The sequence below is a fragment of the Mercenaria mercenaria genome, chromosome 10 (assembly GCF_021730395.1).
Source record: "Mercenaria mercenaria strain notata chromosome 10, MADL_Memer_1, whole genome shotgun sequence".
NCBI classification, from domain to species: Eukaryota; Metazoa; Mollusca; class Bivalvia; order Venerida; family Veneridae; genus Mercenaria; species Mercenaria mercenaria.
In genome coordinates, this window is record NC_069370.1 from 33,013,802 (window position 1) to 33,039,020 (window position 25,219).

Sequence of the window (25,219 nt, forward strand, 5' to 3'; positions counted from 1 at the left end):
AGTTTGTCTACGCTTTATGTCTACCCGTTTAGGGCACATTATAAAACAACTATATATATAGGAAGTAAATAAGCAAATTTTACATGAGAAACAGAACTATTTTTGTGTAAAATGTCGTACAATTCAGGCTGTCTAGTGTATTGTATTTTCCTTCTTCTAGGGATATCCGTAGCTCAAGGTAATTACAACATTTATAATTAAATTCGTCGAATAAATAGCTGTCAGTGTGATTATAACATTCGATGACTTATTAATTCATGCTTTAAAGTTATTTGACATTAGTATTATGTCAGAAGCTTCCGAAATCAACTTTAAATGGTTAGTCTCAAACTGTTATAGAAAGAAAGATTGAGAAACTGTCCCGATGTGGGTAAGGGTATTTGCATAAATTAAATTCGCAAGATGGAATGTTCCTTAATCACAGTTACCCTACAACGGAAACAACAGTAGCGGAGACACTCATGTACAAAATACAAACACACATACATAGTTTAGTTTAGTTTAAACATATTTTATTGCCAACATATACATATATAACGGAGTGTTATCATTATTATTTATTGTTCTTAACTATCTTTGTAATTGTCATTAAAGTACAAAAGTATGTTTGGCACATGAACTTATTATTGTTCATGAAATTATTTAGAGCGGTTTATATAATGTGTGGCTCTCGATATATGATGACCGGAACTCGAGATTTTGTGCTGTCGAAATACTAGAATGATGTCAAACTCTCGAGTTAAAACGCCTTGCAGTCACGAATATGTTTCGAGCGCTCGAGACAATGTCTTGTGCTTCTGATAAGATACCGCACACACGACATAATTTATCTTCAAGCAAGAGATTATGAATGTCATAAATTCACAACTTAAAACGGATATGAAACAAGTTCCGATCACTAGCTGCCGTGTTTTGTACAAATAAAATTGTGTGCAATAATATTCATAAATGTTTTCCATAAAACCTTTTATGACACAATAGCCCGCCCGCTTAGCTCAGTAGGTAAGAGCGTTGGTCTACGGATCGCGGGGTCGTGAGTTCGATCCTCGGGCGGGGCGTATGTTCTCCGTTACTATATGATAAACGACATTGTGTCTGAAATCATTAGTCCTCCACCTTTGATTCACGTGAGGAAGTTGCAGTTACTTGCGGAGAACAGGTTTGTACTGGTACAGAATCTAGGAACACTGGTTAGGTTAACTGTTAAAAAACGGCGTTAAACCCAAAACAAACAAACAAATTTTGCTTTATACGATAAAATATGGAAGAGGTTTTCTCAGATAATATGAAATTGATATGTCCTGTCAAGACATCGATTGTTCGAGCTGATAAGTGGGCTAGAAATGAATTGCAGATCGACTGAATTAAGATGATAGGCATTCGGAATATTATATTGTGGTCTCGAGATAGTGTTAGGATACGAGTTATATGACCCAGGGAAGTGCCTACGCCTTTAGTATCTTGAGCAATGAAATGGATCCAATCGCTAAGGTGGCTATTTCTCAGACTAGCTGATAAAATAGGTTCCTACCATTTGTTAAAACGGAGAGCTGTTGAGACCATATCTCTTATATAATTTTTCTCTGGCTACCTCGCTTACATTATTTGTGTACCAATGATTCGTAAATTATTTCAATTATGAGCTAGATAATTCCAGGGATCAGGCAAATCACTCAATGTTTCAAACTAACAATTAATGATAATCAGCTCAAACTCCTATATGCTGGAGATATCATCCTTAACTGGTCCTTTTGTTGATGATCCCGTCAGACGATTAATTTGAATCAACAACATACAAGTCATATCGCATAGATGTTCAGCCTATGTCCTCTTAATTGAAGCTGCAACTCAATATGATTGCTCTGACTCCTGGATACTCTGCGCATATATGCTGTAACATATAGTATTAAACAACCATAAAGGTATGACCCCAATACCTTGGCTATACTTCGCCAATAACGTTCAACCTCGTCTGTAAGCTGGAACTCTCCTGCTGTATCAGTAGATAGAGGATATTTGTTTGTTTTGAGTGAATATGGAATATATCTCACTGAGAAGTGAGAAAATTTTAAATATTTTCACGAGCGCATAGCCCAAATTTTCTTTTTATTTTATGCTCAATTACGTTGAGATTTGCATATTGCAACTATTTTATCTCAGCGCGGGAAACAGACGCGCGTAAACAGACATGACATCAGACGTGCTGTGACGTTATAATATAAAGACGCATACAACATTAAGTTCCATTTTATTTTAATTTATGCTGCATAACGTAACGAAATTCTCTTTAAGTAAAATAATTTGAATCGAGAAATATACAATAAAGAACAAAGTGCGACAACAATTTTCATCCTGTTTTAAGCAAACAAATTAAAATTAATACACAATGTAATGAGGGGGTGGAGCTATATCTCTCACAGTGTGAAAATATAGATTTCATATTTTCACAGTGTGGGTGATGAAATATTTAACTGATAGAATACAGTATTTCATTAGTTAGCATAAAATAAATTGCCATATCATATGTCTCTGTCTTAGCATTTAGATGCTCAGCCCTTTTCTTAAGTCTCAAACGTCTTCTTTTATATAATTTATCCGCCGCAATAACTCATTTATCAAGATACTGGAATAAATTACAAGTTGAATGCTCAATGTGTTTACATCGACTGCTGGATACAAAATGACATTACTGCCGTCCGTCTACCTATCTATACCCTAGCAGTAGTGAGCTTTGGTTTGTGCTATTTATAGAACTTGTTTCTGATTGATCCAAATTCGAACATGGTATTTTAGATCTCTAACAAATAGTTGGTTCCCTTTTACTGTTGCATATAACATAAAGTGTGATGCTGGGATCGAGCTTTTACTGTAATTAACCCAAATCGTCCGTAAATGACCCAAATTCATTTATTTACAGCAATTCAACTATAATTATAGCAATAATAGAATGCAGATTGAATCATGCACTATCTGTGCTTATGTATCAAGTTTTCAATACATAAAAAAACAGCAAATTACTCTGACAGATTAAGCCGGGCGATCATGAAACGAGATATAAAACATAATGGTTGTAAGCCGATCTACTGAAATCCTGTCCACTAGCTGTTATGTATCTCGCAAATAAAAAAGTTAACAATTTTAGATTGAAGGTCAAGAATCATAGACGCGATACTGCTTTTACCAGACAATAATACAGTCCAAATTTATGAAAATCTGCTGAAACAATGGAGGTTCTTGAACATGCATGCACGCAAGCACGCACGCACGCACACACATATTTTTTAGCGTTCCTAAGATGATATAATCTTAAAAAGTTCTTGTCCCAAACATACGACCGTAATAAATTATCTCCGACAACATTTAATTATTGTGATAGTTCTTTAGGATCTTTATCCTCATATTTGCTAAAGTAACTACCACAGTTACAAAGGTGATATTATTTTATCAACTATTTCCATTTAACTGCTCATTTGTTTTCTTCTAACAGATTTTATAAGTAAAATTGACATCAGCTCTGGAAGGTACTATTAAGATATTCTGAAAATAAATTTAAAGTAAGTTCTTGAGCCAAAATATAAAAAAATATGCAGGGTGTGCATTGTTGACTTTTGCGTAGTGAACAATAATCATGTTATTTTGTTTTAGAATTCTACTCTGAATCAACTGAATACACGACGTGGAAGAGTTCAACATGTAGAATGGCAATACCAGATATAGAATATGACGATTTTTCTATAGATATCAAACAGAAGCTAACACACGATGATTTGTGGCTAGGGTACTACAGGGCGATGATTGGTTTTGAATATTTTGGTAAACATTTTTATTTTGCCAAACCAAAGGTTCAGGCCATTTGTGTATTAAGAACAGAATCAATTTTAATTTCATCTATTACAGATACTCATGCTTTTGCACTAATTTATGCCGCATTATATGTTTTTTTTTTCTAAATTATTAAAATTGTAGTTTACTGCAAAAATGTAGAGAAAACTTAAAATTTCAAAACGCCTAATTTAAGTACTTCCTAACATTTTTTTTCAGGATGTGTAAAAAATACAAGTGTAAAAGCCATGAAAACAATACATATTGAAATGAATTCTCCTGGCCATTGCTATTCTGCTTGCGGAAAATCGGTACAAAATATTGGACTGAAAGATAGGGAGGTACTGCATCATATATACATTTTATAACTGTTTAGAATATAATATTATACGCATCGTCTAACGCTCGCTGCGATGGGCAATGTAATACACTATATCAGAATACATGTCTTGTAATTTGATTTATTGAAGACACTTAAGCGTGTTAACCATACCTTTTTATAACACTTCTGTTGTGCTATACTCGCGTGCTGCATTGTCTGAATTTATCAACAAAAAATCACCAAAAACAACAACAAAAACAACAACAAAAAACGTAGAAGACAGTCCATGCTCTCGATAATCGTCACAACTGAGATATAATGTTTATTTCTATTCGGTATTTCATTCTGTCTCATTTAATTTGGAGCTCATCGTACTGTGTGCCAAATAAATGTTTGTTTTATTACTTCGTATAAATAATCATATTTTAACTAGCAAACGGACACATTGCATTTGTCTTTCAGTGTTTCTGCTTAGACGCCATGGAACCAGATCCGATAAGCGAGTCATCGTGTAATTTATCATGCCCAGCCCCTTCCCTTAACATAGCATGCGGTGGAAAGTTCCATTTGTCATTGTACAGGATAAATCCAAATGGTAAGTATTCTCTCACTGTTCTTTGTATTGTCTTGTTTACAATTTAAAAAAAACTCCATGTGTTTCAATTACTGGAATGCATTTGAGATAAACGTTTGCACACGATAAAACAAGTAAATGCGATTTGTATTGAAATGCATCTCTGGTATGTTTTTGAAAGCATTTGCACGAAGTAAGCATAATGCTGTTTTGTCTTTACAAATATTTTATAACAAATAAAACAGAAATGCATTTTGACCACAATATTCTGTTCATTGTAAATGTATTTCAACCCGATTTTACGTGTGTGTCTTTTTATGTTGAATTTATTAGACACGACGAATAATAAGGATAAAATCCTCGTCAGAGCCTCGCATTTTATTTTTATATTTCTAATAAGCTCGTTTATTAAATTCGGTCCGAAGATTCGTTGAATATAGAGGATTATCAAGGTTAACGAAGTTCTTTATTGTAACAGGGAATCTTCCTTTTTTTCTTTAATTAAATGGACATGTTTACCGATTCCAAATAATTTCATGAAATCAGACCATGCACTGTCACATCTCATAACAATGGTGTTTGCATGCGCTACAGGTAGGCGACAAAGCGAAAAGGCGAGATTTTTATTTTGACGCGTTGTCGCCTTTTCGTTCCATCTTAGGCGGGGAACATGCCCGGTGTTAATACCGGGATATTCCGATTAAGATGATCCATAACGAATGTATATTTTATACAGCACATGCGCTACAGGGAGGCGATATAACGAAAATGCGATATTTCTAGTATTGGTGGTTTGTCGCCTTTTCGCTTTGTTCCGGGCGTTGTGGGTTTTCGCTTGTCGTGTTTTCAATCTCGCATTTTCGTCTTGGCGCCGCGACAAAGCGAAAAGGCGATAGCGCGCCAAAACAAAAAATAGCGCGAATTTTGTAGAAATCAATCACCATAGCTTTCACAATAAGCTGGTCAATATAGACAATTTCCACATTTTCAGTATCAAACATAACCGAGACTTTTGGAAACAGAAAAAGAGGCAGCAATTGCGTTAGGCATGGAAACACACTGAAATGGGATGCATGCAATGGATCGTTACTAATCATGTGTGAATTTGGTAATTAATAATTATTCCTAATTATTCATAAACAAATATTACGTTGAATAAATGAAAGGCAAATTGTTACATGCCATTTTGATTGTGAATTTAGTAATTTATAATTATTCCTAATTATTCATAAACAAATATTACTTTGAATAAATGAAAGGCAAAATGTTACATGCCATTTTGATTGTTTTGACCAAATATATAAAAAGTAAGCAGTGGCTATCATGCTTGTTATAGAGATGATGATATGAAACGCCGCAGCAGCCTTATGTCGGGACATTTCATGTTATCATGTCAGAGTGTGTCTTAACTTGTCAAAACAGTGTCTTATTATGTTAAAAAACTATGTAATCATGTCAAAGTGTTGTGTTAACTTGTCAAAACAGTGTCTTATTATGTTAACTGGTCATGTTATCTTCTCAAAGTGTGGTGTTAACTAGTCAAAACAGTGTCTAATAATGTTAAAAAACTATGATATCATGTCAAGGTGAGATGTTAACATTGTAGACACTGTTCCGACAAGTTAACACCACTCTTTGACATAATAACATAGCTTTTGACATAATAAAACACTGTTTCGACAAGTTTACACCACACTTTGACATAATTACATGATAGCTTTTTGACATAATAAGTCACTGTTTGGACAAGTTAACAACACCATACGTTGACATAATAACATAGCTTTTTTGACATAAAAAGACACTGTTTCGACAAGTTAACACCACATAATAACATAGCTTTTAAACATAACAGCACGCTCAGTAGACAAGATAACACGCCACTATAACAAGATAACATAGCATTTTAACATAATAAGACACTGTTTTGACAAGTTAACACCACCATTTGAAAAAATAACATAGCTTTTTAACATAAACGCAAACTCAGTAGTCAAAACCACACGACACTTTAACAAGATAACATAGCGTTTTAGCATAATAAGACACTATCTTTACATGTTAATACCACACCTTGACATAATCACATAGCTTTTAAACATAAGACACGTTAACATCACGCTATGACATAATAACATGAAATGTTCCGACATAAGACAGCTGCGATGTCCAAACAAATAAGAGCTCAGTGATGTTCCGACACAGCTGATATCTGAATCATGGATACTATAAAGAAACAAGTCAAATGGTTTATCGCGGCCAGAAATTTGTAGAAACCGGACAGAAGTTGCGAAATTGTCATTTGTACAGGAAAGAAGCGTTTACCATAATGTCCAGTACTGGACAGGTATAGTGACCATGCACGGACACAGCCAATTTTCTCAGAGGGGGTCCGATCCCCTGCCCCCCCCCACCCCCCCTGGAAATTTTGAAATTTAGCACTTCATTTTTTGCATTCTGGGACAGTTTTATGGACTAACCTGTTAAATTTGGGGAAATGATATGCAGCCGCATATACTTTACATGCAGTCCTAATGTTGCCTTTTTCGAAAAACATTTTCTTTCCTTCTTGTCTTCTTTCCTTTTTTAAAGATTTTCCAGAGGGGGTCCGGATCCCCGGTCCTCCCCCCCCCCCCCTCCCTTATGGATCCGCGCATGGTGACATATCATGCTTTCTGTTTATGCAGGTAAACTTGTGTTTGGTTAAATTTCAACAGAGCACAATTGTCTGAACAGTGTACAAACTCATTACTGTTTTTTCAGGCAAGGGTGGAAAAAAAGTGGTAGACAATGAAAGCAGTAACAGTTTTATTAAAAAAATAAACAATGAGACAAACATTTCCAACATCTTTGGACGGTTCAAAAATCCCATGTTAAACATACGATAAAGCCCGAAACGTGTGAAAATGTTCCGAATGTAAATCGGGTGAAGTACGCGCTCTATGTATAAAATTAGATTGTACGTCTAGATTGATTAAACTGGGCGAGTCTACTTACTTATTACTTGAGGATGAAAAAAAACGTGTTTTTTTAAATGTTGCTCTTAAATAAGGGTGGCGGTTGTGTGACAGGAAAGGCCGTACCGGCGACAGTAACCATCAGAACAAATCAACACCCTTTACAATATTTACAAATTTATTTACAAAAGATGATTATTTACAATGAATAGATGATATGAAGAAAAAAAAAACAAAAAAAAAACAAAAAAAAACTGATTATAAGAAAAAAAAAAGAAAGTTCAGTATCTCTAGATACAAAAGTTCTTATAGTCCATTCTAATCTGACGTGACACAGGTCTTTAATGTAATTGTGAACTTTAAGTAGCACAAACAAAACGTAGCTTCTAAATTCAGTCCCTTTAAACCGTGAATACGTTGATTCCGTGTTGGCTCCCTATGGTGGTAGGTGATTGCATCCCTGAGCTGACTTCAGAGGATAACAAAAATCATCGTCTTTGCGGTTTACGGCACAACCATGGGACGAAAGCTCTGCGCTGGGAATATCACATCCAGGCGAGTGAAGACAAGTGAACCTCGGGCATTGTACTTCCGGGTTATGACATCACCAGGAAAATCGTCTGGCGGAAGAAGCTAAAATATATAACATATGGTAAGCACCATAGCAAAACAAATAAGTCAGGGCATAAAACTGCTCCTTTGGGTACACCATACCTCCGTAGGCTCCCATAAATAATACGTGCTACTTATACAAAACATATGTGCTACTAAGTTCAAACGTCACATGATTAAAATACGTCACTTATTACTTCCATTATTACAAAGATTACTTACTTAAAAGACTAAAGTTAAAGTATGAAAAAGATATGAAAAGTTTATGATGAAACATTATAGATACGGACATGATAAACTGCAGCTATTATTTACAACTACAAATTAACAAAATTCAATATAAATCAAACGTTATATCATAGTTGGCATCCATATAATATCTAATGCCATACACTACAACGGACATTAATTAGATGTGCTATAGACTGGCACACAATTACAAATTACAATAATATATTACATACATGGTGCTAGACTTGCCATATAGATTTATACATAACCATACAATGCAGTAATGGCGTTCCATAATTAACAAAAATGTTTGACATAAGTTTTTGAAACAAAGTACTTTATAAATATCATGTTACAAATTTCAGTATAAATCTAACATCTTATATAAATGAAACATTTAGACTCCTCTTTCGAAATAATTTACAAAAGTCTGAAAAATTTAATAAATTATCCTAACATACCGAAACTAGCTAAAATCACATGCCTAAAAGTAAATGTTACAGAATTCTGTAGAATGCACAAAAATTTATCAAATAAAAATCGTAATGCAAAAATCATACTAAAATCTAACAAATACATTTCTTACCTCGATCGAGCATAAATTTCTAGCAAGAAAATTTAATCAGACATAGATTCGTCTATAAAGTCGGAAGGTGGTGTGCGCAAGGCATATCTAGTCCAGTCTATTTAAAGGGTAATGTCCCGCCAAATACTAAATTTCATGGGATTCACGGCCTATGCGTGAACTCTTACTATTTCTATTTTCACGGGATTCACGATATAGCCGGGGAATCTAACTACTTTGGCGCGAATTTAAATTGACAATTTGAGGCCCATTATAGTGGTTTTGGGGATAAAAACATAAATTACTGAAGTTTATAAAATATCAACTTTCTTATTACTGAACAGAATTTAATGAAATTTACATGGAAATTTAAGTTATGAAATACAGAAAAACATGAGAGGTATTTCATGCGTGAAATCTGACATTTACCTCAATAACTCAAAAATTTACAAAAAGATGATGCAATACCTGCATTTACACTACAGATAAAATAAGGCCCGTATGTCAGTTTGTGACAGGTTGAACTACTAAAAGTACAACAACAGTTAATTCACAACAAATCGTACGGTATGTTTTATAATCAGTAGAAGCTAGTCGTATTTACGCTTATGAGACCTGTTTCACCCATAAGTAAAGAATTCACAGGTCCATCATGAAATATTTTCCCCAGCGCGTATATACTTGTCCTATTCAAAATGATCGCGGCCTCAGCCGCGATCAATAACTTAGAATTGGCGTGTAAACATTTGACATTAATATTTGATACACAAATTCTGCACTCTAGAAACCAGCCTTCCTTATTTTCATACCTTACGCAAAATTATAATAACTTGTTATATCGTTTAGTGCAAACGAACGCATGGGTAGTAAGAACAATGATATGTATAATTAAATTGAATAATAAATGTTGATATCCCTCGTTATTGTATCACGGTAATTTCACGCCTTTAAGATGTCATAAATACTCATAACTAAGAATATGGTACGAGGTACAATGTTCATTGCCGTCATTGACCACTCATGACAAATACCTATACAATTTCCCGCATATCGGTATTACAGATATTTCAAAATATTGGTGAATGCCGACGCGTCCAGATCATTTACGTTCACAGTTAAATGTTGCCAACATTAGGCCAGTTCGTTTCACTTTTGCGGCGTACGCCGTTTCGCCGCTGGCAACCGGATAGTCGGTTGTTTGGCTTCCCGGCACTGCCAGTGGGCGCCGTTCTTGCGACATAGGCAAAGCGACATACCATAAATTATCGCGATATAAAATCGGATAAAAAATCTGAAATTTTGGGTAAATACCAGTAAAAGTACTTAGTCTAGTAGAATTATACGCAAGAAATATGTTGCTACTTATTTGGAACAGGCTACAAAAGATGATCATAAAAATGGGTTTTAATTGTTTTATTTGCAGCTCACGTTGCCCGCGTACGCCGAAGCGTTCGTTTATTAATATCCCTGGTTGAGTGAAACGAGTTGGCCCAATGCTGATTCTTTCGCTGCTATATTAATAAATTTATGAAATGATGTTTTATATGTAGAACCTTTATGTTCGTATAGTTAATTGATATGTCCAGTTCAAAAGTCAAATGCGAATATCAAGGTGAAAATCAATATGACTGTGCGTTACCTTATAATGCAACACTTTTCAACATTTTATGTTAACATGAAATCAGTTTAATGCTTAGACAGGTACTAATCGTACGTAAGTAAAATGTTGTGACATCCCCAAGTCTTATTTCAGGGATGATATATTTTCGATTTACCTTTATTGAAAATTTACCTACTAAATAGCAGACAGTGATCTTGGTCTACACTGATCAGAAAGGCGGAATCACTTGCCGCCAACAGGCTAAATGTTATATATAACATGTAAATGTGTTTAATTGGCAGGGCCGAATTTCGTATTGAAGCTCGTGTTCATTTCTATTTTAATAGGTAGATGTGTTTTGAGGCATTTATATTCAACTATATAGTTATTTATAATGATTATATTTATAGAACTGAACTAAGGATTCAAGCGGACGAGAAATTATTGTGTATTATAAATAGATGCCTAAATCCATTTTCCAAGTTCCGTGTAGACGGCCGGGTCTAAAATCTTACCAGAGGAAACGGAAGTCAGACAAAATGGAAACGGTTATCAATCCATCCATCCATCCATAATCCGCTCAAATTTGCAGAAAAAGTAAACTGTTAAGAGACATATGTTTTAGGTCAGTCATTTGCAGGTTATATGGTACATGTACAGGTCGCGCAAGTTGTGCACTTTGGGCCATTTTGCGTCAAGATTTAGTGTCCTGAAACCATACTTTTATTGATAGGCTGAAAATGCCACTTGATGAGGAGCTAAGTTTATGCAATACATCCGCTCTACACTTCCCTTGCAGTTCTCAAAACTGGATTTATTTGTAATTTATTTAGCAGTGTTATTAACGCAGCTTTGCGGAATTTTCAAATTTACAAAAACGTCCCTTTCTCCCTTATTTTGAAATGCTCATCTGCCACGTTTTCATAAACGAATGTAACAATATTACCCACCAACTGTAGCAATATTTATTTGAGAAGAAGTAGAATAGTCCTATAAAATATTAAGATTTTGTAAATAGGTTTTCATTAGCTCACCTGTCACAAAGTGACAAGGTGAGCTTTTGTGATCGCGCAGCATCCGTCGTCCGTACGTCCGTGTGTGCGTGCGTAAACTTTTGCTTGTGACCACTCTAGAGGTCACATTTTTCATGGGATCTTTATGAAAGTTGGTCAGAATGTTTATCTTGATAATATCCAGATTAAGTTTGAAACTGGGTTACGTGCAGTTTAAAACTAGGTCAGTAGGTCTAAAAATAGAAAATCCTTGTGACCTTCCCAGAGGCCATATTTTTAATGGAGCTTCATGAAAATTGGTCAGAATGTTTACCTTGATGCTATCTAGTTTAAGTTCGAAACTTGGTTACGTGCCATCAAAAACTAGGTCATTTGGTCAAATAATAGAAAAACCGTGTCACCTCTCTACAGGCGATATTTATCATGGGATCTGTATGGAAGTCAGTCTGAATATTCATCTTGATGATATCTAAGTCAAGTTTGAAACTGTGTTAACTGCGGTCAAAAACTAGGTCAGCAGGTCTAAAAATATAAAAAACCTTGTGACCTCCCTAGAATCCATACTTTTCAATGGATCTTCATGAAAATTGGTGAGAATGTTCACCTTGATGAATTCTAGGTCAAGTTTGAAACTGGATTAACTGCCATCAAAAACTAGGTCAGTAGGTCTAAAAATAGAAAAACCTTGTGACCTTCCTAGAGGCTATATTTTTCAGTGGATCTTCATGAAAAAAATGGTCAGAATGTTCACTTTTATGATATCTAGTTCAAATTCGAAACTAGGTCACATGCCATCAAAACTAGGTCAGTAGCTGAAATAAGAAAAAAAAAACTTGTGACATCTCTAGAGGCGATAGTTTTCATAGGATCTGTATGAAATTTGGTCTGAATATTCATCTTGATGATATCTAGGGCAAGTTCGAAACTGAGTCAACTGCGGTCAGTAGGTCTACGTCGTCCGTGTGTCCGTGCGTGACCACTCTAGTTTAAGATCCAGCCTTGAAATTTGGATGACATGTACAGTTTTGCACACCAATCTTTAAACTGTCTTTCAGTGACCATAAATTTGACCTACTGATCTACTTTCTAATATTTTACACCAGTTTGCCATTTGAAACATGTCGTTCAATATACTCAGGTGAGCGATTCAGGGTCATCATGACCCTGTTGTCTTTGTGTTCTGATAAGACAATTGATACATTTTAGTCTTAGTTAAAGTTAGAGTATACAATAAATCTGCAGTTTTGATGTATATGTGCTATAACTCAACAGTGTTTTATTGTAATGTAACCTTTTGTTATATTCTGCAACTTTTCTCAGTTGAAACTTTTGAAAGAAGACACATGTGCGTTTATGTTTGTATCAAAATTTCAAACTTGACAGAAAATATATCCACACGTGACTCACTCATTTAGTTTGGCAGGGATTTTATTTAATCTGCACACTTATAACAGAAACTGAAAACAAAGGACGACATCTTGTTATCCCAAGTTTGGAAACTAAGTAGGATAGAAGCATTTTAGCAAGTCAATAACTAGCAAATTTATGAAATTTATAAATGGCATTTTTTTTTCACCGAACCGAGCTTGTTTAAAAACTAGCATAAGTAAAAAAGTTGTTCATAGTTGCCATGTCCCATATAAGGCAGACACTTTCTAAAGAAATATGTTAAATGTGTTTCTTTTTAAAAAAGCTTCACTTGAAATTTTATGGAATTAAAATATAAGTAGAGCATAATTTTAAAACTTTACAGTATTCAGTAGTTTTGCTTTTGTGTTTTGTTCCAACTTTTATAATTAGTGACGACAATGTAATTTCACTTTGGCCTCTCCTCTTTTTGGACAACACATTCTATACATTAACTCAAAATGTACCATATTTTAAAACAAGTTCCTGAACTTGCTTCTTGAAGTTTTGAAGACTACTAGGACATGTGTAAATTGACTGCCATAAGTTTGCACTTATCTACTTATCATTCAATAATACCAATTCACGGACAAAATGATATTACTATTTTTTAACAACAACAATAAGCTGGCTATCATGCATTTGATCACTTATCTACGCAAATCATATACGTAAATTGTACTTATTATTTTTAGATTTTATTTTGTTTTATCTAAAGCTTTTTTTTTTTTCACGCAAATCTATATACGTAAATTGTACTTATTTTCTTAGGTTTTTTTTTTGTTTTATCTAAAGCTATTTTTCATTAATCTACGCAAATCTATATACGTAAATTGCACTTATTTTTCATAGTTTTTATTTCGTTTGGTCTAAAGATATTTGTTCACTAATCTACACAAATCTATATACGTAAATTGTACTTATATCTCATAGTTTATATTTTGTTTGATCTAAAGCTAATTTTTCACTAATCTAATTTTGTTTCTAGTAATTGTCTGATGGTTGACTGCAAAATTTTGTGGATATGTTTGTTTGCTTTCGTCTATTTTTTTTTTGTACATATAATTGTGGTATATATACCTACATTAGCCTAAGATAAAAGTGTACAGATTAATTTTTCTTTGCCGTGTCCCGTGTTTAACATGTGACTTTTTCGTGCAATTGATATGCTTCTGCATTTATATTGAAATTATTCCCAATACTTTTCATTCATACTACGTACTTTCATATTAAAAGGATAACTATGAATCATAAATGTGTTACGGTTTTTAGCGGGACTTGACAGTGACGTTTAACAACGTTACGTCAGTTCCGGCTTTGTATTTCATTTGTTGTTATATTGAGAGAACGCCATGATGTAGCGAATAACTGGTGATTGTAATTTTGATATAGGCCATAAGGCCGAAACGTTCATCAAACCGAGTGAAAACTAGAGTCTTAATTCAGTGTAAGAATTTTCAGAAGAAATAATTAAAGACACTGAAGAAATTTTAGTTCCGGTGTTTTATATATATTATATATATTTGCTCGCACTCGTATTTGAATGATGTGTATATTAGTAAGTGAGAATTCCCGAATCGATCCTCATAAGTTCTGAGTTTTGATATTTCAGGTCAGCATGTTGTGACTGTGCCTGTCCCCGCAATGAGCCAACAGTACTTCAAATGGAATGTGGCAAATAATTATTGTTTTGATAATAATGGACGACCAGTCTCCTATGCGAACGCGTTGAATCTTGCAAGCTCAACTAATGTGTCATGGACAGGAATGTGTCGTAGTTTCGCTATTTTCTCTATTTTCTATGATACAGGTAACTTTTTGTTCTGAAATTATCCTTTGAAATGATATCATAATTTCCATCGCAGAAAATTTTCACGTTTTAAGTACACTGAACAAAAAGCTAACCCGCTATTTGTATTCCAGTTAATATTGAAACAATTAACTGAAATCATTTTTTTGAAGGTTAGCGTACACATAAAACAAATTGTTATCAATAACATTTCAAAACGTTAACAAAATAGAAAATGACCTCATATAATTGTACTCATTTTACGACTTTAACTCATTTTTGAAAAAGTCACAAAACACATAATATGTCTTGGGATAAACATGACGAGAGAAGAAAATGATAATAAAAAAAAAACAAAAACAAAAACAAACTTGTACCGACAGAGACCATTGATATCTATATGATAGTTCACCATTTTCTAGTCAAAAATCAAACACACGTCTGTATTCTTATAAATGATATTCATCCGCTTTTAAAAGTAAGAATGAGGTAGTAAAACATATATAAAAAGAATATTTGCGTTATTTGGCATTTTTGGGGGATTTGGTACGTTATTAGCAAAACGTAAGGGGCCTCCGTGGCAGAGTGGATAAGGTCGCTGACTTCAAATCACTTGCCCCTTCATCGATATTTGTTCAAGCCTCACTCAGGGCGTTGAATTCTTCATGTAAGGAAGCCATCCAGCTGGCTTACGGAAGGTCGGTGGTTCTACCCAGGTGCCTGGACGTGATGCAATAATTTACGAAGGGGCACCGTGGGTATTCCTCTACTATCAAAGCTGGTAAGTCGCAATATCACCTATAATTGTGTCGGTGCGACCCAACATTTTTTTTGAAATATTTTTGAAATAAATTACAAAGTAGAAACTGCACTACATTATACCAGAAACTTAAAATGTTTACAGCTCTTTGTAACTAAACATGCAAAGTAGGTCACATTCCTGCATAAATTCTTTTAAATTTGGATGATGTGTATTAAATTGCAAACATCTCATACATGTTTAATTCTCTATATCCATAGAACCAGCCAATGAAGCCAATGAAGCCGTTAATAAAGAATATGGATATTTAAAAAGGTCTGTTTCTTCTAATGAATTTCAACTCCATTTCACAGAAAAGAAAAACGACAAAAAGATGACTCTTTGCACAACAGGTAAGGTTTTCCTCTCTAGTATATGATAAAAAGTTCTGAAGTAATGAAAACATACACTAGATCTCTTTATAAGTATTTAAAAGATATAAATGACCACTCTTACGATTTGATAGTTTAACATACAACAAACTCTCCAACGAAACTTACGACAGAATTATTTCCATGTTCGACTGCTTAATCCATTACAGGAACCGGAAATCGTGTTAGTAGCAGCGAACCAACAAATAAAGAACAGGCAGACATTGAAAGTGATAAAACAGGTACATCAAGTAATGCTTAGACAATAACGAAGTAATTCACAGTTTTTAGAAATATTATACAACTATCGACTACAAGGGGCAGACGCAGTGATTAAGTTGCCCAACCGAGTGAGAAATTTGTATCGCTTAATGATATAGTAATTGATACTACATCGCGTTTAAAGTCAACATATAAAGTTAGGACAGTAAAGGTGAATAAATTCATATATTAAATAAAACACGCACGGAGGACAAAATTAAATAATAAATAATAAATAAAATAAATTTTACTTGACTTGACTTGACTTGTCGGTACGCTTTACACTTCCTACTGAATGCACTAGGAGGTTCTTGAACAAATTTATTATAAAGGGAAATATACCCTCTTGAGTCCCATATGACACATTCTTTTTTGGAATTGATATCTTGCGTTCAAGCAAAAATTCAATATTAACTCCGCAGGCTTGGGATGTAGCAAAGTCCAAAGGCATGAACCGTTCTATTTGGAGAATGATAAGAACGATCAAGTCTGAAGAAAATCGAGTAGCATCAAGATATAATTTATTAATAAATCAAAATATCTCCTATGACAATATCAATTTAAAGCATTTAATCACATTTATGCAAAAGAGAATATGAAACGTATTTTTTTTTCATTTACCATACAATGCTCTGTGTTTGCGGTCCATTTTCAACAAATAGACAAAATGAAATGCAGGACTGATACATTCGAGAACGTAGACGTATCTTTGTAGGTCGTTTTTGAGTTTGTATGTTTTACTATATTGTTTTGACAACTTTCATAACAGATTTTTATCTAAATAGATCAAGAGGTTGATGAAAACTTTAAGAAAAATTACGTTGGTACAAAATTAAATTAATATATCTGTATATCCTCACAAACATTGTTATTATTATTTCAGACGTAAGTGCTGCTGTTGGCGCATCTGTTGCTGCAGTCTTGGTTATTGCTTTAGTGTTTGTCTTTGTGATACTGCGAAAACGGTACGGATTGCTTATACCTCTTTGGTCTACTTATTTCGACCTCTTATTGACTAGAAAGAAAACCCGTTCAAGCTGCAAATATAATATTTCAACAGAACCGTTCATAATGTCAAAACTACTTAGAAATATTATTTAACCATACAATATTAATTCTCAAAAGTTTGGACTCTCTGATAGCCAATTTAATCTAAAAGGTTATCCGACAGACGCATAGGACAAAAACAAACAAACAAAACATCGAAACTCGGTTTGATTTTATCTGGTTTAAGATGTAATAAAATAAGCAGTGCCCCTAACACCCCCGTGCATAGGCTAAATGGAAATTTTGTTCAACAGAAATGTCAAATTAATTTTATAATTTGAAAGAACGGACCAGAAATAATAGTAACCCTGTTCTATTTATTGCATAGTGCTAAACTGAGTCAACCCCTTTAAGTTCCGTTTTCTGGGTTTTGTTTCAGTGTCATTCTGAAGTACTAAAAGTACATTATTGCCTAAATTTCTCCCTTTACGTTCAAACCTGCGTTAAAGACCATATCTGAACAAATACCACCTGGCTCTAAAGACCACATGTTTTGTTTCCCATTTTAACATTTACAGTGTATTTTAACCTGTGAATAAAGACCATCTCTCAATAAAGACCACATTTTGGCTCTCCCAAGGGTGGTTTTTATAGACAGGTTTGTACCGATAGGATCTGTTTAAAATGGCTTACGTGAGCTGCATGCTTAGACAAGAAATTACGATACATTGAAGAGTATTGAAGCTGATAGGTCTCATGCTCTCGTTTTCCATTCCCTGAAGCATTTCAACTCTTAAGAAACAGTTAATTTCATTTTCAGATCAATCAATAAAAAGGAAATAAAACCACTTTAACTTAGACAGAATGTAGCGTATAATACCATTAGAATAAACTGTGTATCAGTCATCCGAAAATGATATTGTGACGAAGGGTCTCACCGACACAATTTACAATTTACATTTACATATAGCAACTATCTAGCTCTGATGGTGGGAAAGACCCAAGGCGCCCCTTCGTTATTATTTCATCACGTGCGGGTACCTGGGTAGAACCACTGACCTTCCTTAAAAAAACGAAGATAAAAGCAAACAGGAAAGTCAATTGGATGGCTACCTCACATGAAAGATTCAACGCCCAGAGTGAGGCTCGAACCTACATCGGTTAGGAGCAAGTTTGGGACCTTCACAACTCAGCCACGGAGGCCCCAAATTAGAAGTTGAATAAAGACAATAAATAAAATTGCAAATAGCATCATATATGACTTTTTAGTGATACACAAAAATCATCATTCAAGCAAATCTGACATGTAATAACAAAAAGCGAAACTGTTTTCATATTTGAAGAAGGTCAAAAGATCATTATGCGGGCTACCTTACTTTAACTTCCATAGATGCTACTAAAATAAATTTTCTCCTGCCCTTACTGAACGTAAAATATTCAATCAACTTTGTCACGAACGAAAATGGTGATTACTATTCATTTACAAAATAAATAATCTTTGTTTTTACATTCATAAAAATGTTGTTAGACATCAAATTTCTATTCTTTACAGAAAGAAAATTCCAGAACTTTGCAATGGCACTCCTTCCTCAAAAGATACTGAATCATTCGATAATTTAGGCGCAAAACCAAATGAGTATCATTCATATGACCAAATTGGTGGTTCATTCAGCCAGGAGAACGCGGATTCAAATGCTGAAGCTTCGACAATTGACAATTATCATGCCCACACGTATTTTGTACCTGAGAAACAGGAAAAGGAAATTGACAATGCTAATGAAACGTATGATTTAGCTGGGGCTGGAAAACACACACATGCTGAGGAAAGGAATCATTATAATCGTGTCAAGATAGACAACAATGAAACGTATGACCATGCATATAATCAAAGTAAGGATAAAATTGAAACACATGATGAGACATATGACACAACGGAGAAGGCAGCTATGAAACTGAAGATCGGAGCTGCTAAAAATTTGGATGAATTTCATGGCACAGACGAAGATGATTATAACCATATAAACGGTAAACTATTGAAAAACAGTGCGACCGATCATGTGTATGGTGTGCCGTGTCAGCCGGAAACTGACACTGGAGATGTTGGCAGTAGTCCTCAGAAGGAATTTCAGGATGGAGACACATATAGCCATATAAGAAATAAACCTCCGAAAAGTTACAAAGCGGACAATTTGTATGGTGTACATAACCACCAAAATGCGTCAACAGAGATAGATTGAAATCAAGAGGGTTATATTGAATCGTCACAGACAGAAACAACGGAGCATGCACTGCTGCCAACGATTACTTAAAAATAGGATATAAAAATAATATCATAAAATATTATATAAATTAAAAAAAAGGAACGTATAATATCAACTAATCAAACGTTCAAAGAACTTAAACATTTCGTTTTATTTCCCAACGCTGAGAATCTAGTATTTTGCATTGTATGTTTGCATAAATATCTGACCTGTACTAACACATTATTTTGTGTACCAAATAATGAACTCAATTTTTTGTATATTATTCGTAATATTCTTTTGGGAAAAAGAACTGCCTGTATTTTGCTCCAGTCAAATTGGAAGTTTGTTATTAAAAGGGAAGGGAATGCCCGACCATAAGTTATATATATTAACACAATCGATAAAAAACCAGTCAGAAACCAAAAAACAAAGTAATTCGGACCACAATTGAAAATAAATGGCAGTTTGAAATTTAGGAAAATGACTAGCCACGAAGCCAACCATTTTAGTGTTTGCCGTGCATGGCTCTATGACTGTGTTTGGGATACTCTGTGCTTCAGAGAAATCTACCCTTACCTTTTATCTTTTATGAAATCCTTAACACACTACTGATCCATTTATTTAGCATATACCATTAAAAAACTAGCATAAAATTGCTGTTCTTGTCACTTTTCGGGGGTGTTTTAACAGGAGAGAAAACGTGTGTTAACAGAGAGTTAACAGAGAGATTCTCGCGCTCACGTGCGTTAAAACACCTTTCTACATACACGCGTGCAGTGGAAAAGCGTAAACGTATTACGGCCCCAAAACGGATAATTGAAAATGAAAATGTACTAAAACAAATTCTTACGCATTTCATTGAAATTTAAGACGTTTATGGAGAATTATATTCATTTATAATTTTTACGCTTTTGTTTGCTAGAATAGCGTTAGCACATGTTCATTCCATATTGTAACATCTTCAGAATTCCTCGGGACCTGGGGACAGTTTGGTACCCTCGACCTTCCGGTCTCTGGTACCAACCAATCGGGATTCTGCAGATGGTATAACACGAAAAACATGCGTTACATGTATCTCTATATTCCTACTGCGTATTTGAGTCTAAGATATGAAGCATGATACTTTCTTTCATTAAATAAATATTTTAAGAATTAAGTAAAATTCAATTAAACATATGAAAATAAGTTAATTCCGCTACTTTGTTAATCTTGCTATGGAAACAAACACGACTGTCAATTTAATCAAATATAAAATTTAATATATTCGTAACTGTCTCATTTTCAAGCGATTTTGATTTTTTTCCCACTGCCTTCAATGAGTTAAGAGACTTCAACTGACGGAATCAACATTAAACAACATTGCCTTTCTCTTAAAACTCTTACAGATCCAGGCTCAAAGACAAGTGTTCCTTGTGCATCATGTTGTAAATATAGTAACTGATTTAAATAAACTGATATATTTAAATCAAAATGGTATGTAACGCTTTACAAAAATCTTAAAAGGTTTGTATTCTGAAAGTTACAAAACCTATACATTTTTGAAAAGAACTTATAAATCTCTAAACAGATACAAAAAAGTTATGGAAATAGCTTCTAAATGCCTAAATGATAGACTAATTACTACAGAAACGCTACGAATATTGTTGAATTAAAATTACGTCATAGACGTCGTGATGTTACGTGAAAGAAACCGTGCAAAATTAATCGCCTTTTTCTTGATAAGCATTTGGTTTGTCAAGGAACTAACTTTTGCCGAGTTTCCCATTTTGATACATGATCAATATTTTCCGGTTTTCCTGTATTTACATTGAACAAGCGTATGGAATGTTTGTTAATGGGTGCTGATTTCAGATTTTACTGAGAAGACAAGTGGCTGCAGGGTTAAATAGTACTGCCAATTTCAGTCAGAAATTGGACAATTTAATTTGTGATTCCTATTGTTTTCGTTTTTCGTTTTTCGTTTTCATTTTTTAATTTGGTATATATTTACTAATTGACCATATTACAGTACAAAATACTGATATCGTCATAAAATGGAAACGAACACAGCGACCTATATATCTAACTATAAGACTGAACTCTATGGCACTTGCCTATTCATGGAACACATTTTCAGTGTTTCAACTTTCACAAGAGTGCTTCTGAAAGTATTTTAAGGTTAGATATTTGTTTAAATAATCGAAAATAAAACAAAAATATTACTTACTTTGAAAATAAAATGTTTTGAAACTATATGGGAATAATAAATGTATTTTATTCCTATTTAAAGAAAGTTAGAAAAAAGCACTCGTGAAAATATTGCATTACAGTGCGCCACTCGTGAAAATATTGCATTATAGTGCGCCACTCGTGAAAATATTGCATTATAGTGTTCGCATGGTGAAATATATTCCGATCTTACACTGAAACAAACAAATTTTCTATTTATTTTATGCATTTTAAATGGTTTTAACCTAATTATATTCAGTCTGTCCGCGCAACGTCACGTGCATCGTATCGTAATGTAGAAAAACATAAATAGTTCTATTACGTTTCCTGATTTCTTTTACATTTTATTGTGATAAAATGTAAATATTTATGATCCTTTTATAATTCCTACAAATCATTACCTTTATTGAAGAATATTTTTCCTATCATTTATAATTCATATCGTTTTGCATTCAATTGTAGTTCCGTACCAGTGAAAATAAAAATAATATTTTCACTGCTTGAAACAGTGAAAATATCAATTTTATTTCACTAATAAATTTCAGTATTTCACAGAAGAGCATAAAATAAATATAATTTTTTGAATATCCTTGTATTACTTTAAGATACGATAGGATACAATGTTAAGCGTTTGATATTCTGCTTATATATCTATATATAATAAACCGTAATATTTCATTCAGATCATAAAGAAAATGGCACAGACGCTGTCGAAAAACCCGTTGTCATATTTAAACGTTACCAAGTACCAACACGAGTCCCAACAATAGTTATTATAGTGATGATGACGATCATGATCGGTTCTCTTATCGATATGCGTGCCAGAAAAACCAGAGTACTATAGCTTTTCATGAATATCAATTCAGTTCTATATTTAGACCATGAAATATATCAGTGAAACAACGAAAACCTACAAAATTTATATCATATTTTGCTTTGAAGGTCGTGTGCTTGACCAGTGATATACTGTTTGTTAATAGAACAAATAAGAGTACGAGAAAAATGTGCTATTCATTTAGCATATAGAAAATAGTTGTTTGCCGTATAAGCAACACTGGAATGCACGTGCGATCGGACTTTATTCACAAGAAAACATAAACAAAATGGCACCGCGCGAAATACATGTAATATGTTTTAATTTTACAACCCCTATTTCGGTAAATCAGTAAGCTATAGCTCGCATTTTCCTGACGGTAAAGATAAAAACTGAATCAAAACAATCACGTGCATTTTTCCGGCAGCAGGCCGGTATTAGATATCAGGGGTGGAGGTCATTTAACAGCTGATTAAAACTTTACATTTTTATTGGTGGATGAAAGATTCTACAGGTTTTCGAATGGAATAGATAATATTTTCTAAAGGTTGTTAGACAGTATAATCCGTTGCAAGGCTCCTGTGAAAACAGCTTACGTCATAAACCTGAATACCCTCGGTGGTGAAACTGCGACAGAGTTGGACTACAAATCTGCAAACTGCCACTCTGATACGGAGTGATCTCCCGTAAACAATTTTACAGTCAACTCGTCTCCTAGTCAATTCGACCCCCAGTCAACTCGTCTCCTGTTTGGTCATTTCGTATCCCTTGACGATTTCAAATTGGTCGTTTCGTCCCCCAATTTTCGGCTCCTCCTTTTTAATCTTATTTTTGTCATCTCATAAATTCCTTATAGCTAACAAGTTTAACGAATTCAGTATTGATTTTTCTGCATTGTTTAAATATTCAACTCTTATTTGATAAGTTTACAGGTAATGATGCAAAAATCTTTATCAATACAATGTGAATAAATACTTCCTGATGTAAAATCTGTTTTAGTGTACACATAAAGAAGGAAAATTTTCGACAAAACAAGTCGACAAGTCAAGTGTTATTTCATGTCAATTTAGTTGAGTGAAAATTATGATTTTGGAAATACTCTTTACTTTGCTCAGTTGCGTATTGGTTACAAAAGGTATTCCTAATATTTTTCCACATATATTCAGATCTCTAAAGGATTTTATTTCTTTATCTGTTTATGTATGGTACATATGCAGTGTATGTAGAAGATAATTAATTTCAGTCACAAATATAAAAGGTACTACATTTTCATTACTAAGATATTACCTATTACGATGTACATGGTATGAAAGTAAAAAAAAACAACAACAAAAAAACAAACCTTACTACTGTCATGGAAGCTACACAATCTGGCTGCTTAAGGTAGTTCTGCACGTTTGATAAACCGGAAGTGATGGCGTAACGTCATTTATCCGGAAAACGTAGAATAAATCCTGGATTCGGCGTACGGATATGAAAATCATTTTATAAACTAATGGCAACCTTTGAGTAAATTTATTACTTTGGCACTGTTACTATCTTCCTTAAGTTAAAATATGATATTAAAACATTTGACACGTTAATTAATTCAAAATAATGTCTTAAAAATAGCTTGAAATGTGCGGTTCGCTTTAAATATGGTCACATATCTCAAAAATAAGCACGCGGACCTATACATTTTATTTCACCACATTATAGGCCATATGTTTATTTACGACTGTGAGACGTTTCATTAAAATCTACATTGTAGAAAAATTTCTATTCGCAAAAATGTTATAAAAGTTGTGATTTTCCCATAGACTCCCATCAAATTGTGTTAGGTCCCAATTTTTCAAATCAGTCTAGCAAAAAAAAAATCAACTACACGATCTTTTTTATTTGCTAAATCTTCTTAGTATTTCTGAAGTTTCGAAAAACCAGAGTTTAATCAAAATCTACATTGTAGAAAAAATTTCGATCCGAACGTCATAACTACCTTAAGGCAGTTTGCTTCATAGCAAAATTTAAAATTACAACTAAAAGTCGATTTGAAAAGTGAGCCGCCATGCTGCTTAAGGCGGTGTGAGGTCGCTTAATACAGATGGTCGCTTAGGCAGGCTGAACTGCTGTAATCATCTGACACTACAGACGCCAATATGAATTCGTTAACACTGTTCTTGTTTACACAAATCTGTACATTTTAATAAACATTAATTACTATATTTAGTGCGTAAAATATGCTATTTTAAAACTAACTGTTGCAAAATATACAATACAATATTGTTTAAGCACACTGTGTATCAGAAGCACCAACAACATGGAAGAACGCAAGCAAAACACATACCCTTGCAACACCAGATATACATTACAACGAGCAGAATCTTTCAATCAATATTGACTTTGAATTGGACAATAAAGCAGTTTGGATAGGATATTTCAAGGCGCTAACAGCATTTGAATATTTTGGTATGTATGCTTACATAATTGAATCATAATGTTTTTAACCGGCAACATGGGATATTTTTTATTCATTTGGAGTAGTATTTACTAATGAATATCTATATAAGATCTGCTGTTAAAAGAGAACATAAATACAAATGAGTAGTTCAGATGTGACGGTATTATAAAATAAAAAGTCAACGCAATCAACGTACATGTATTATCA

The 25,219-nt window shown here is 33.8% G+C and overlaps 2 protein-coding genes across 2 annotated transcripts in view; both read left to right on the forward strand.

Annotated features, from left to right (window-relative positions):
- Positions 1–20,330, forward strand: LOC123560833 (uncharacterized). Its single transcript, XM_053552649.1, has 10 exons — positions 1–178; positions 3,646–3,813; positions 4,042–4,163; positions 4,607–4,739; positions 5,710–5,826; positions 14,716–14,913; positions 15,913–16,044; positions 16,233–16,304; positions 17,207–17,288; positions 18,863–20,330. Exons 1-10 carry the CDS (start codon positions 112–114, stop codon positions 19,545–19,547), a joined length of 1,776 nt encoding a protein of 591 aa, XP_053408624.1. The 5' UTR covers positions 1–111; the 3' UTR covers positions 19,548–20,330.
- Positions 20,034–25,219, forward strand: part of LOC123559469 (uncharacterized) — a 9,475-nt gene continuing 4,289 nt past the window's right edge. Inside the window, exons 1-3 of the mRNA XM_053516859.1 lie at positions 20,034–20,090; positions 20,476–20,569; positions 24,844–25,020. Of these exons, the coding sequence (XP_053372834.1) occupies positions 20,034–20,090; positions 20,476–20,569; positions 24,844–25,020 (328 nt within the window). The remainder of the gene's footprint in view (positions 20,091–20,475; positions 20,570–24,843; positions 25,021–25,219) is intronic.

Bases quoted from the DNA above. Each gene is read 5' to 3' on its own strand.
- LOC123560833 (XM_053552649.1), top strand. From the start codon at position 112: ATGTCGTACAATTCAGGCTGTCTAGTGTATTGTATTTTCCTTCTTCTA. The intron at 3,814-4,041 runs GTAAACATTTTT...ATTTTTTTTCAG, and splicing joins GATTGGTTTTGAATATTTTG to GATGTGTAAAAAATACAAGT. The intron at 4,740-5,709 runs GTAAGTATTCTC...CCACATTTTCAG, and splicing joins GTACAGGATAAATCCAAATG to TATCAAACATAACCGAGACT.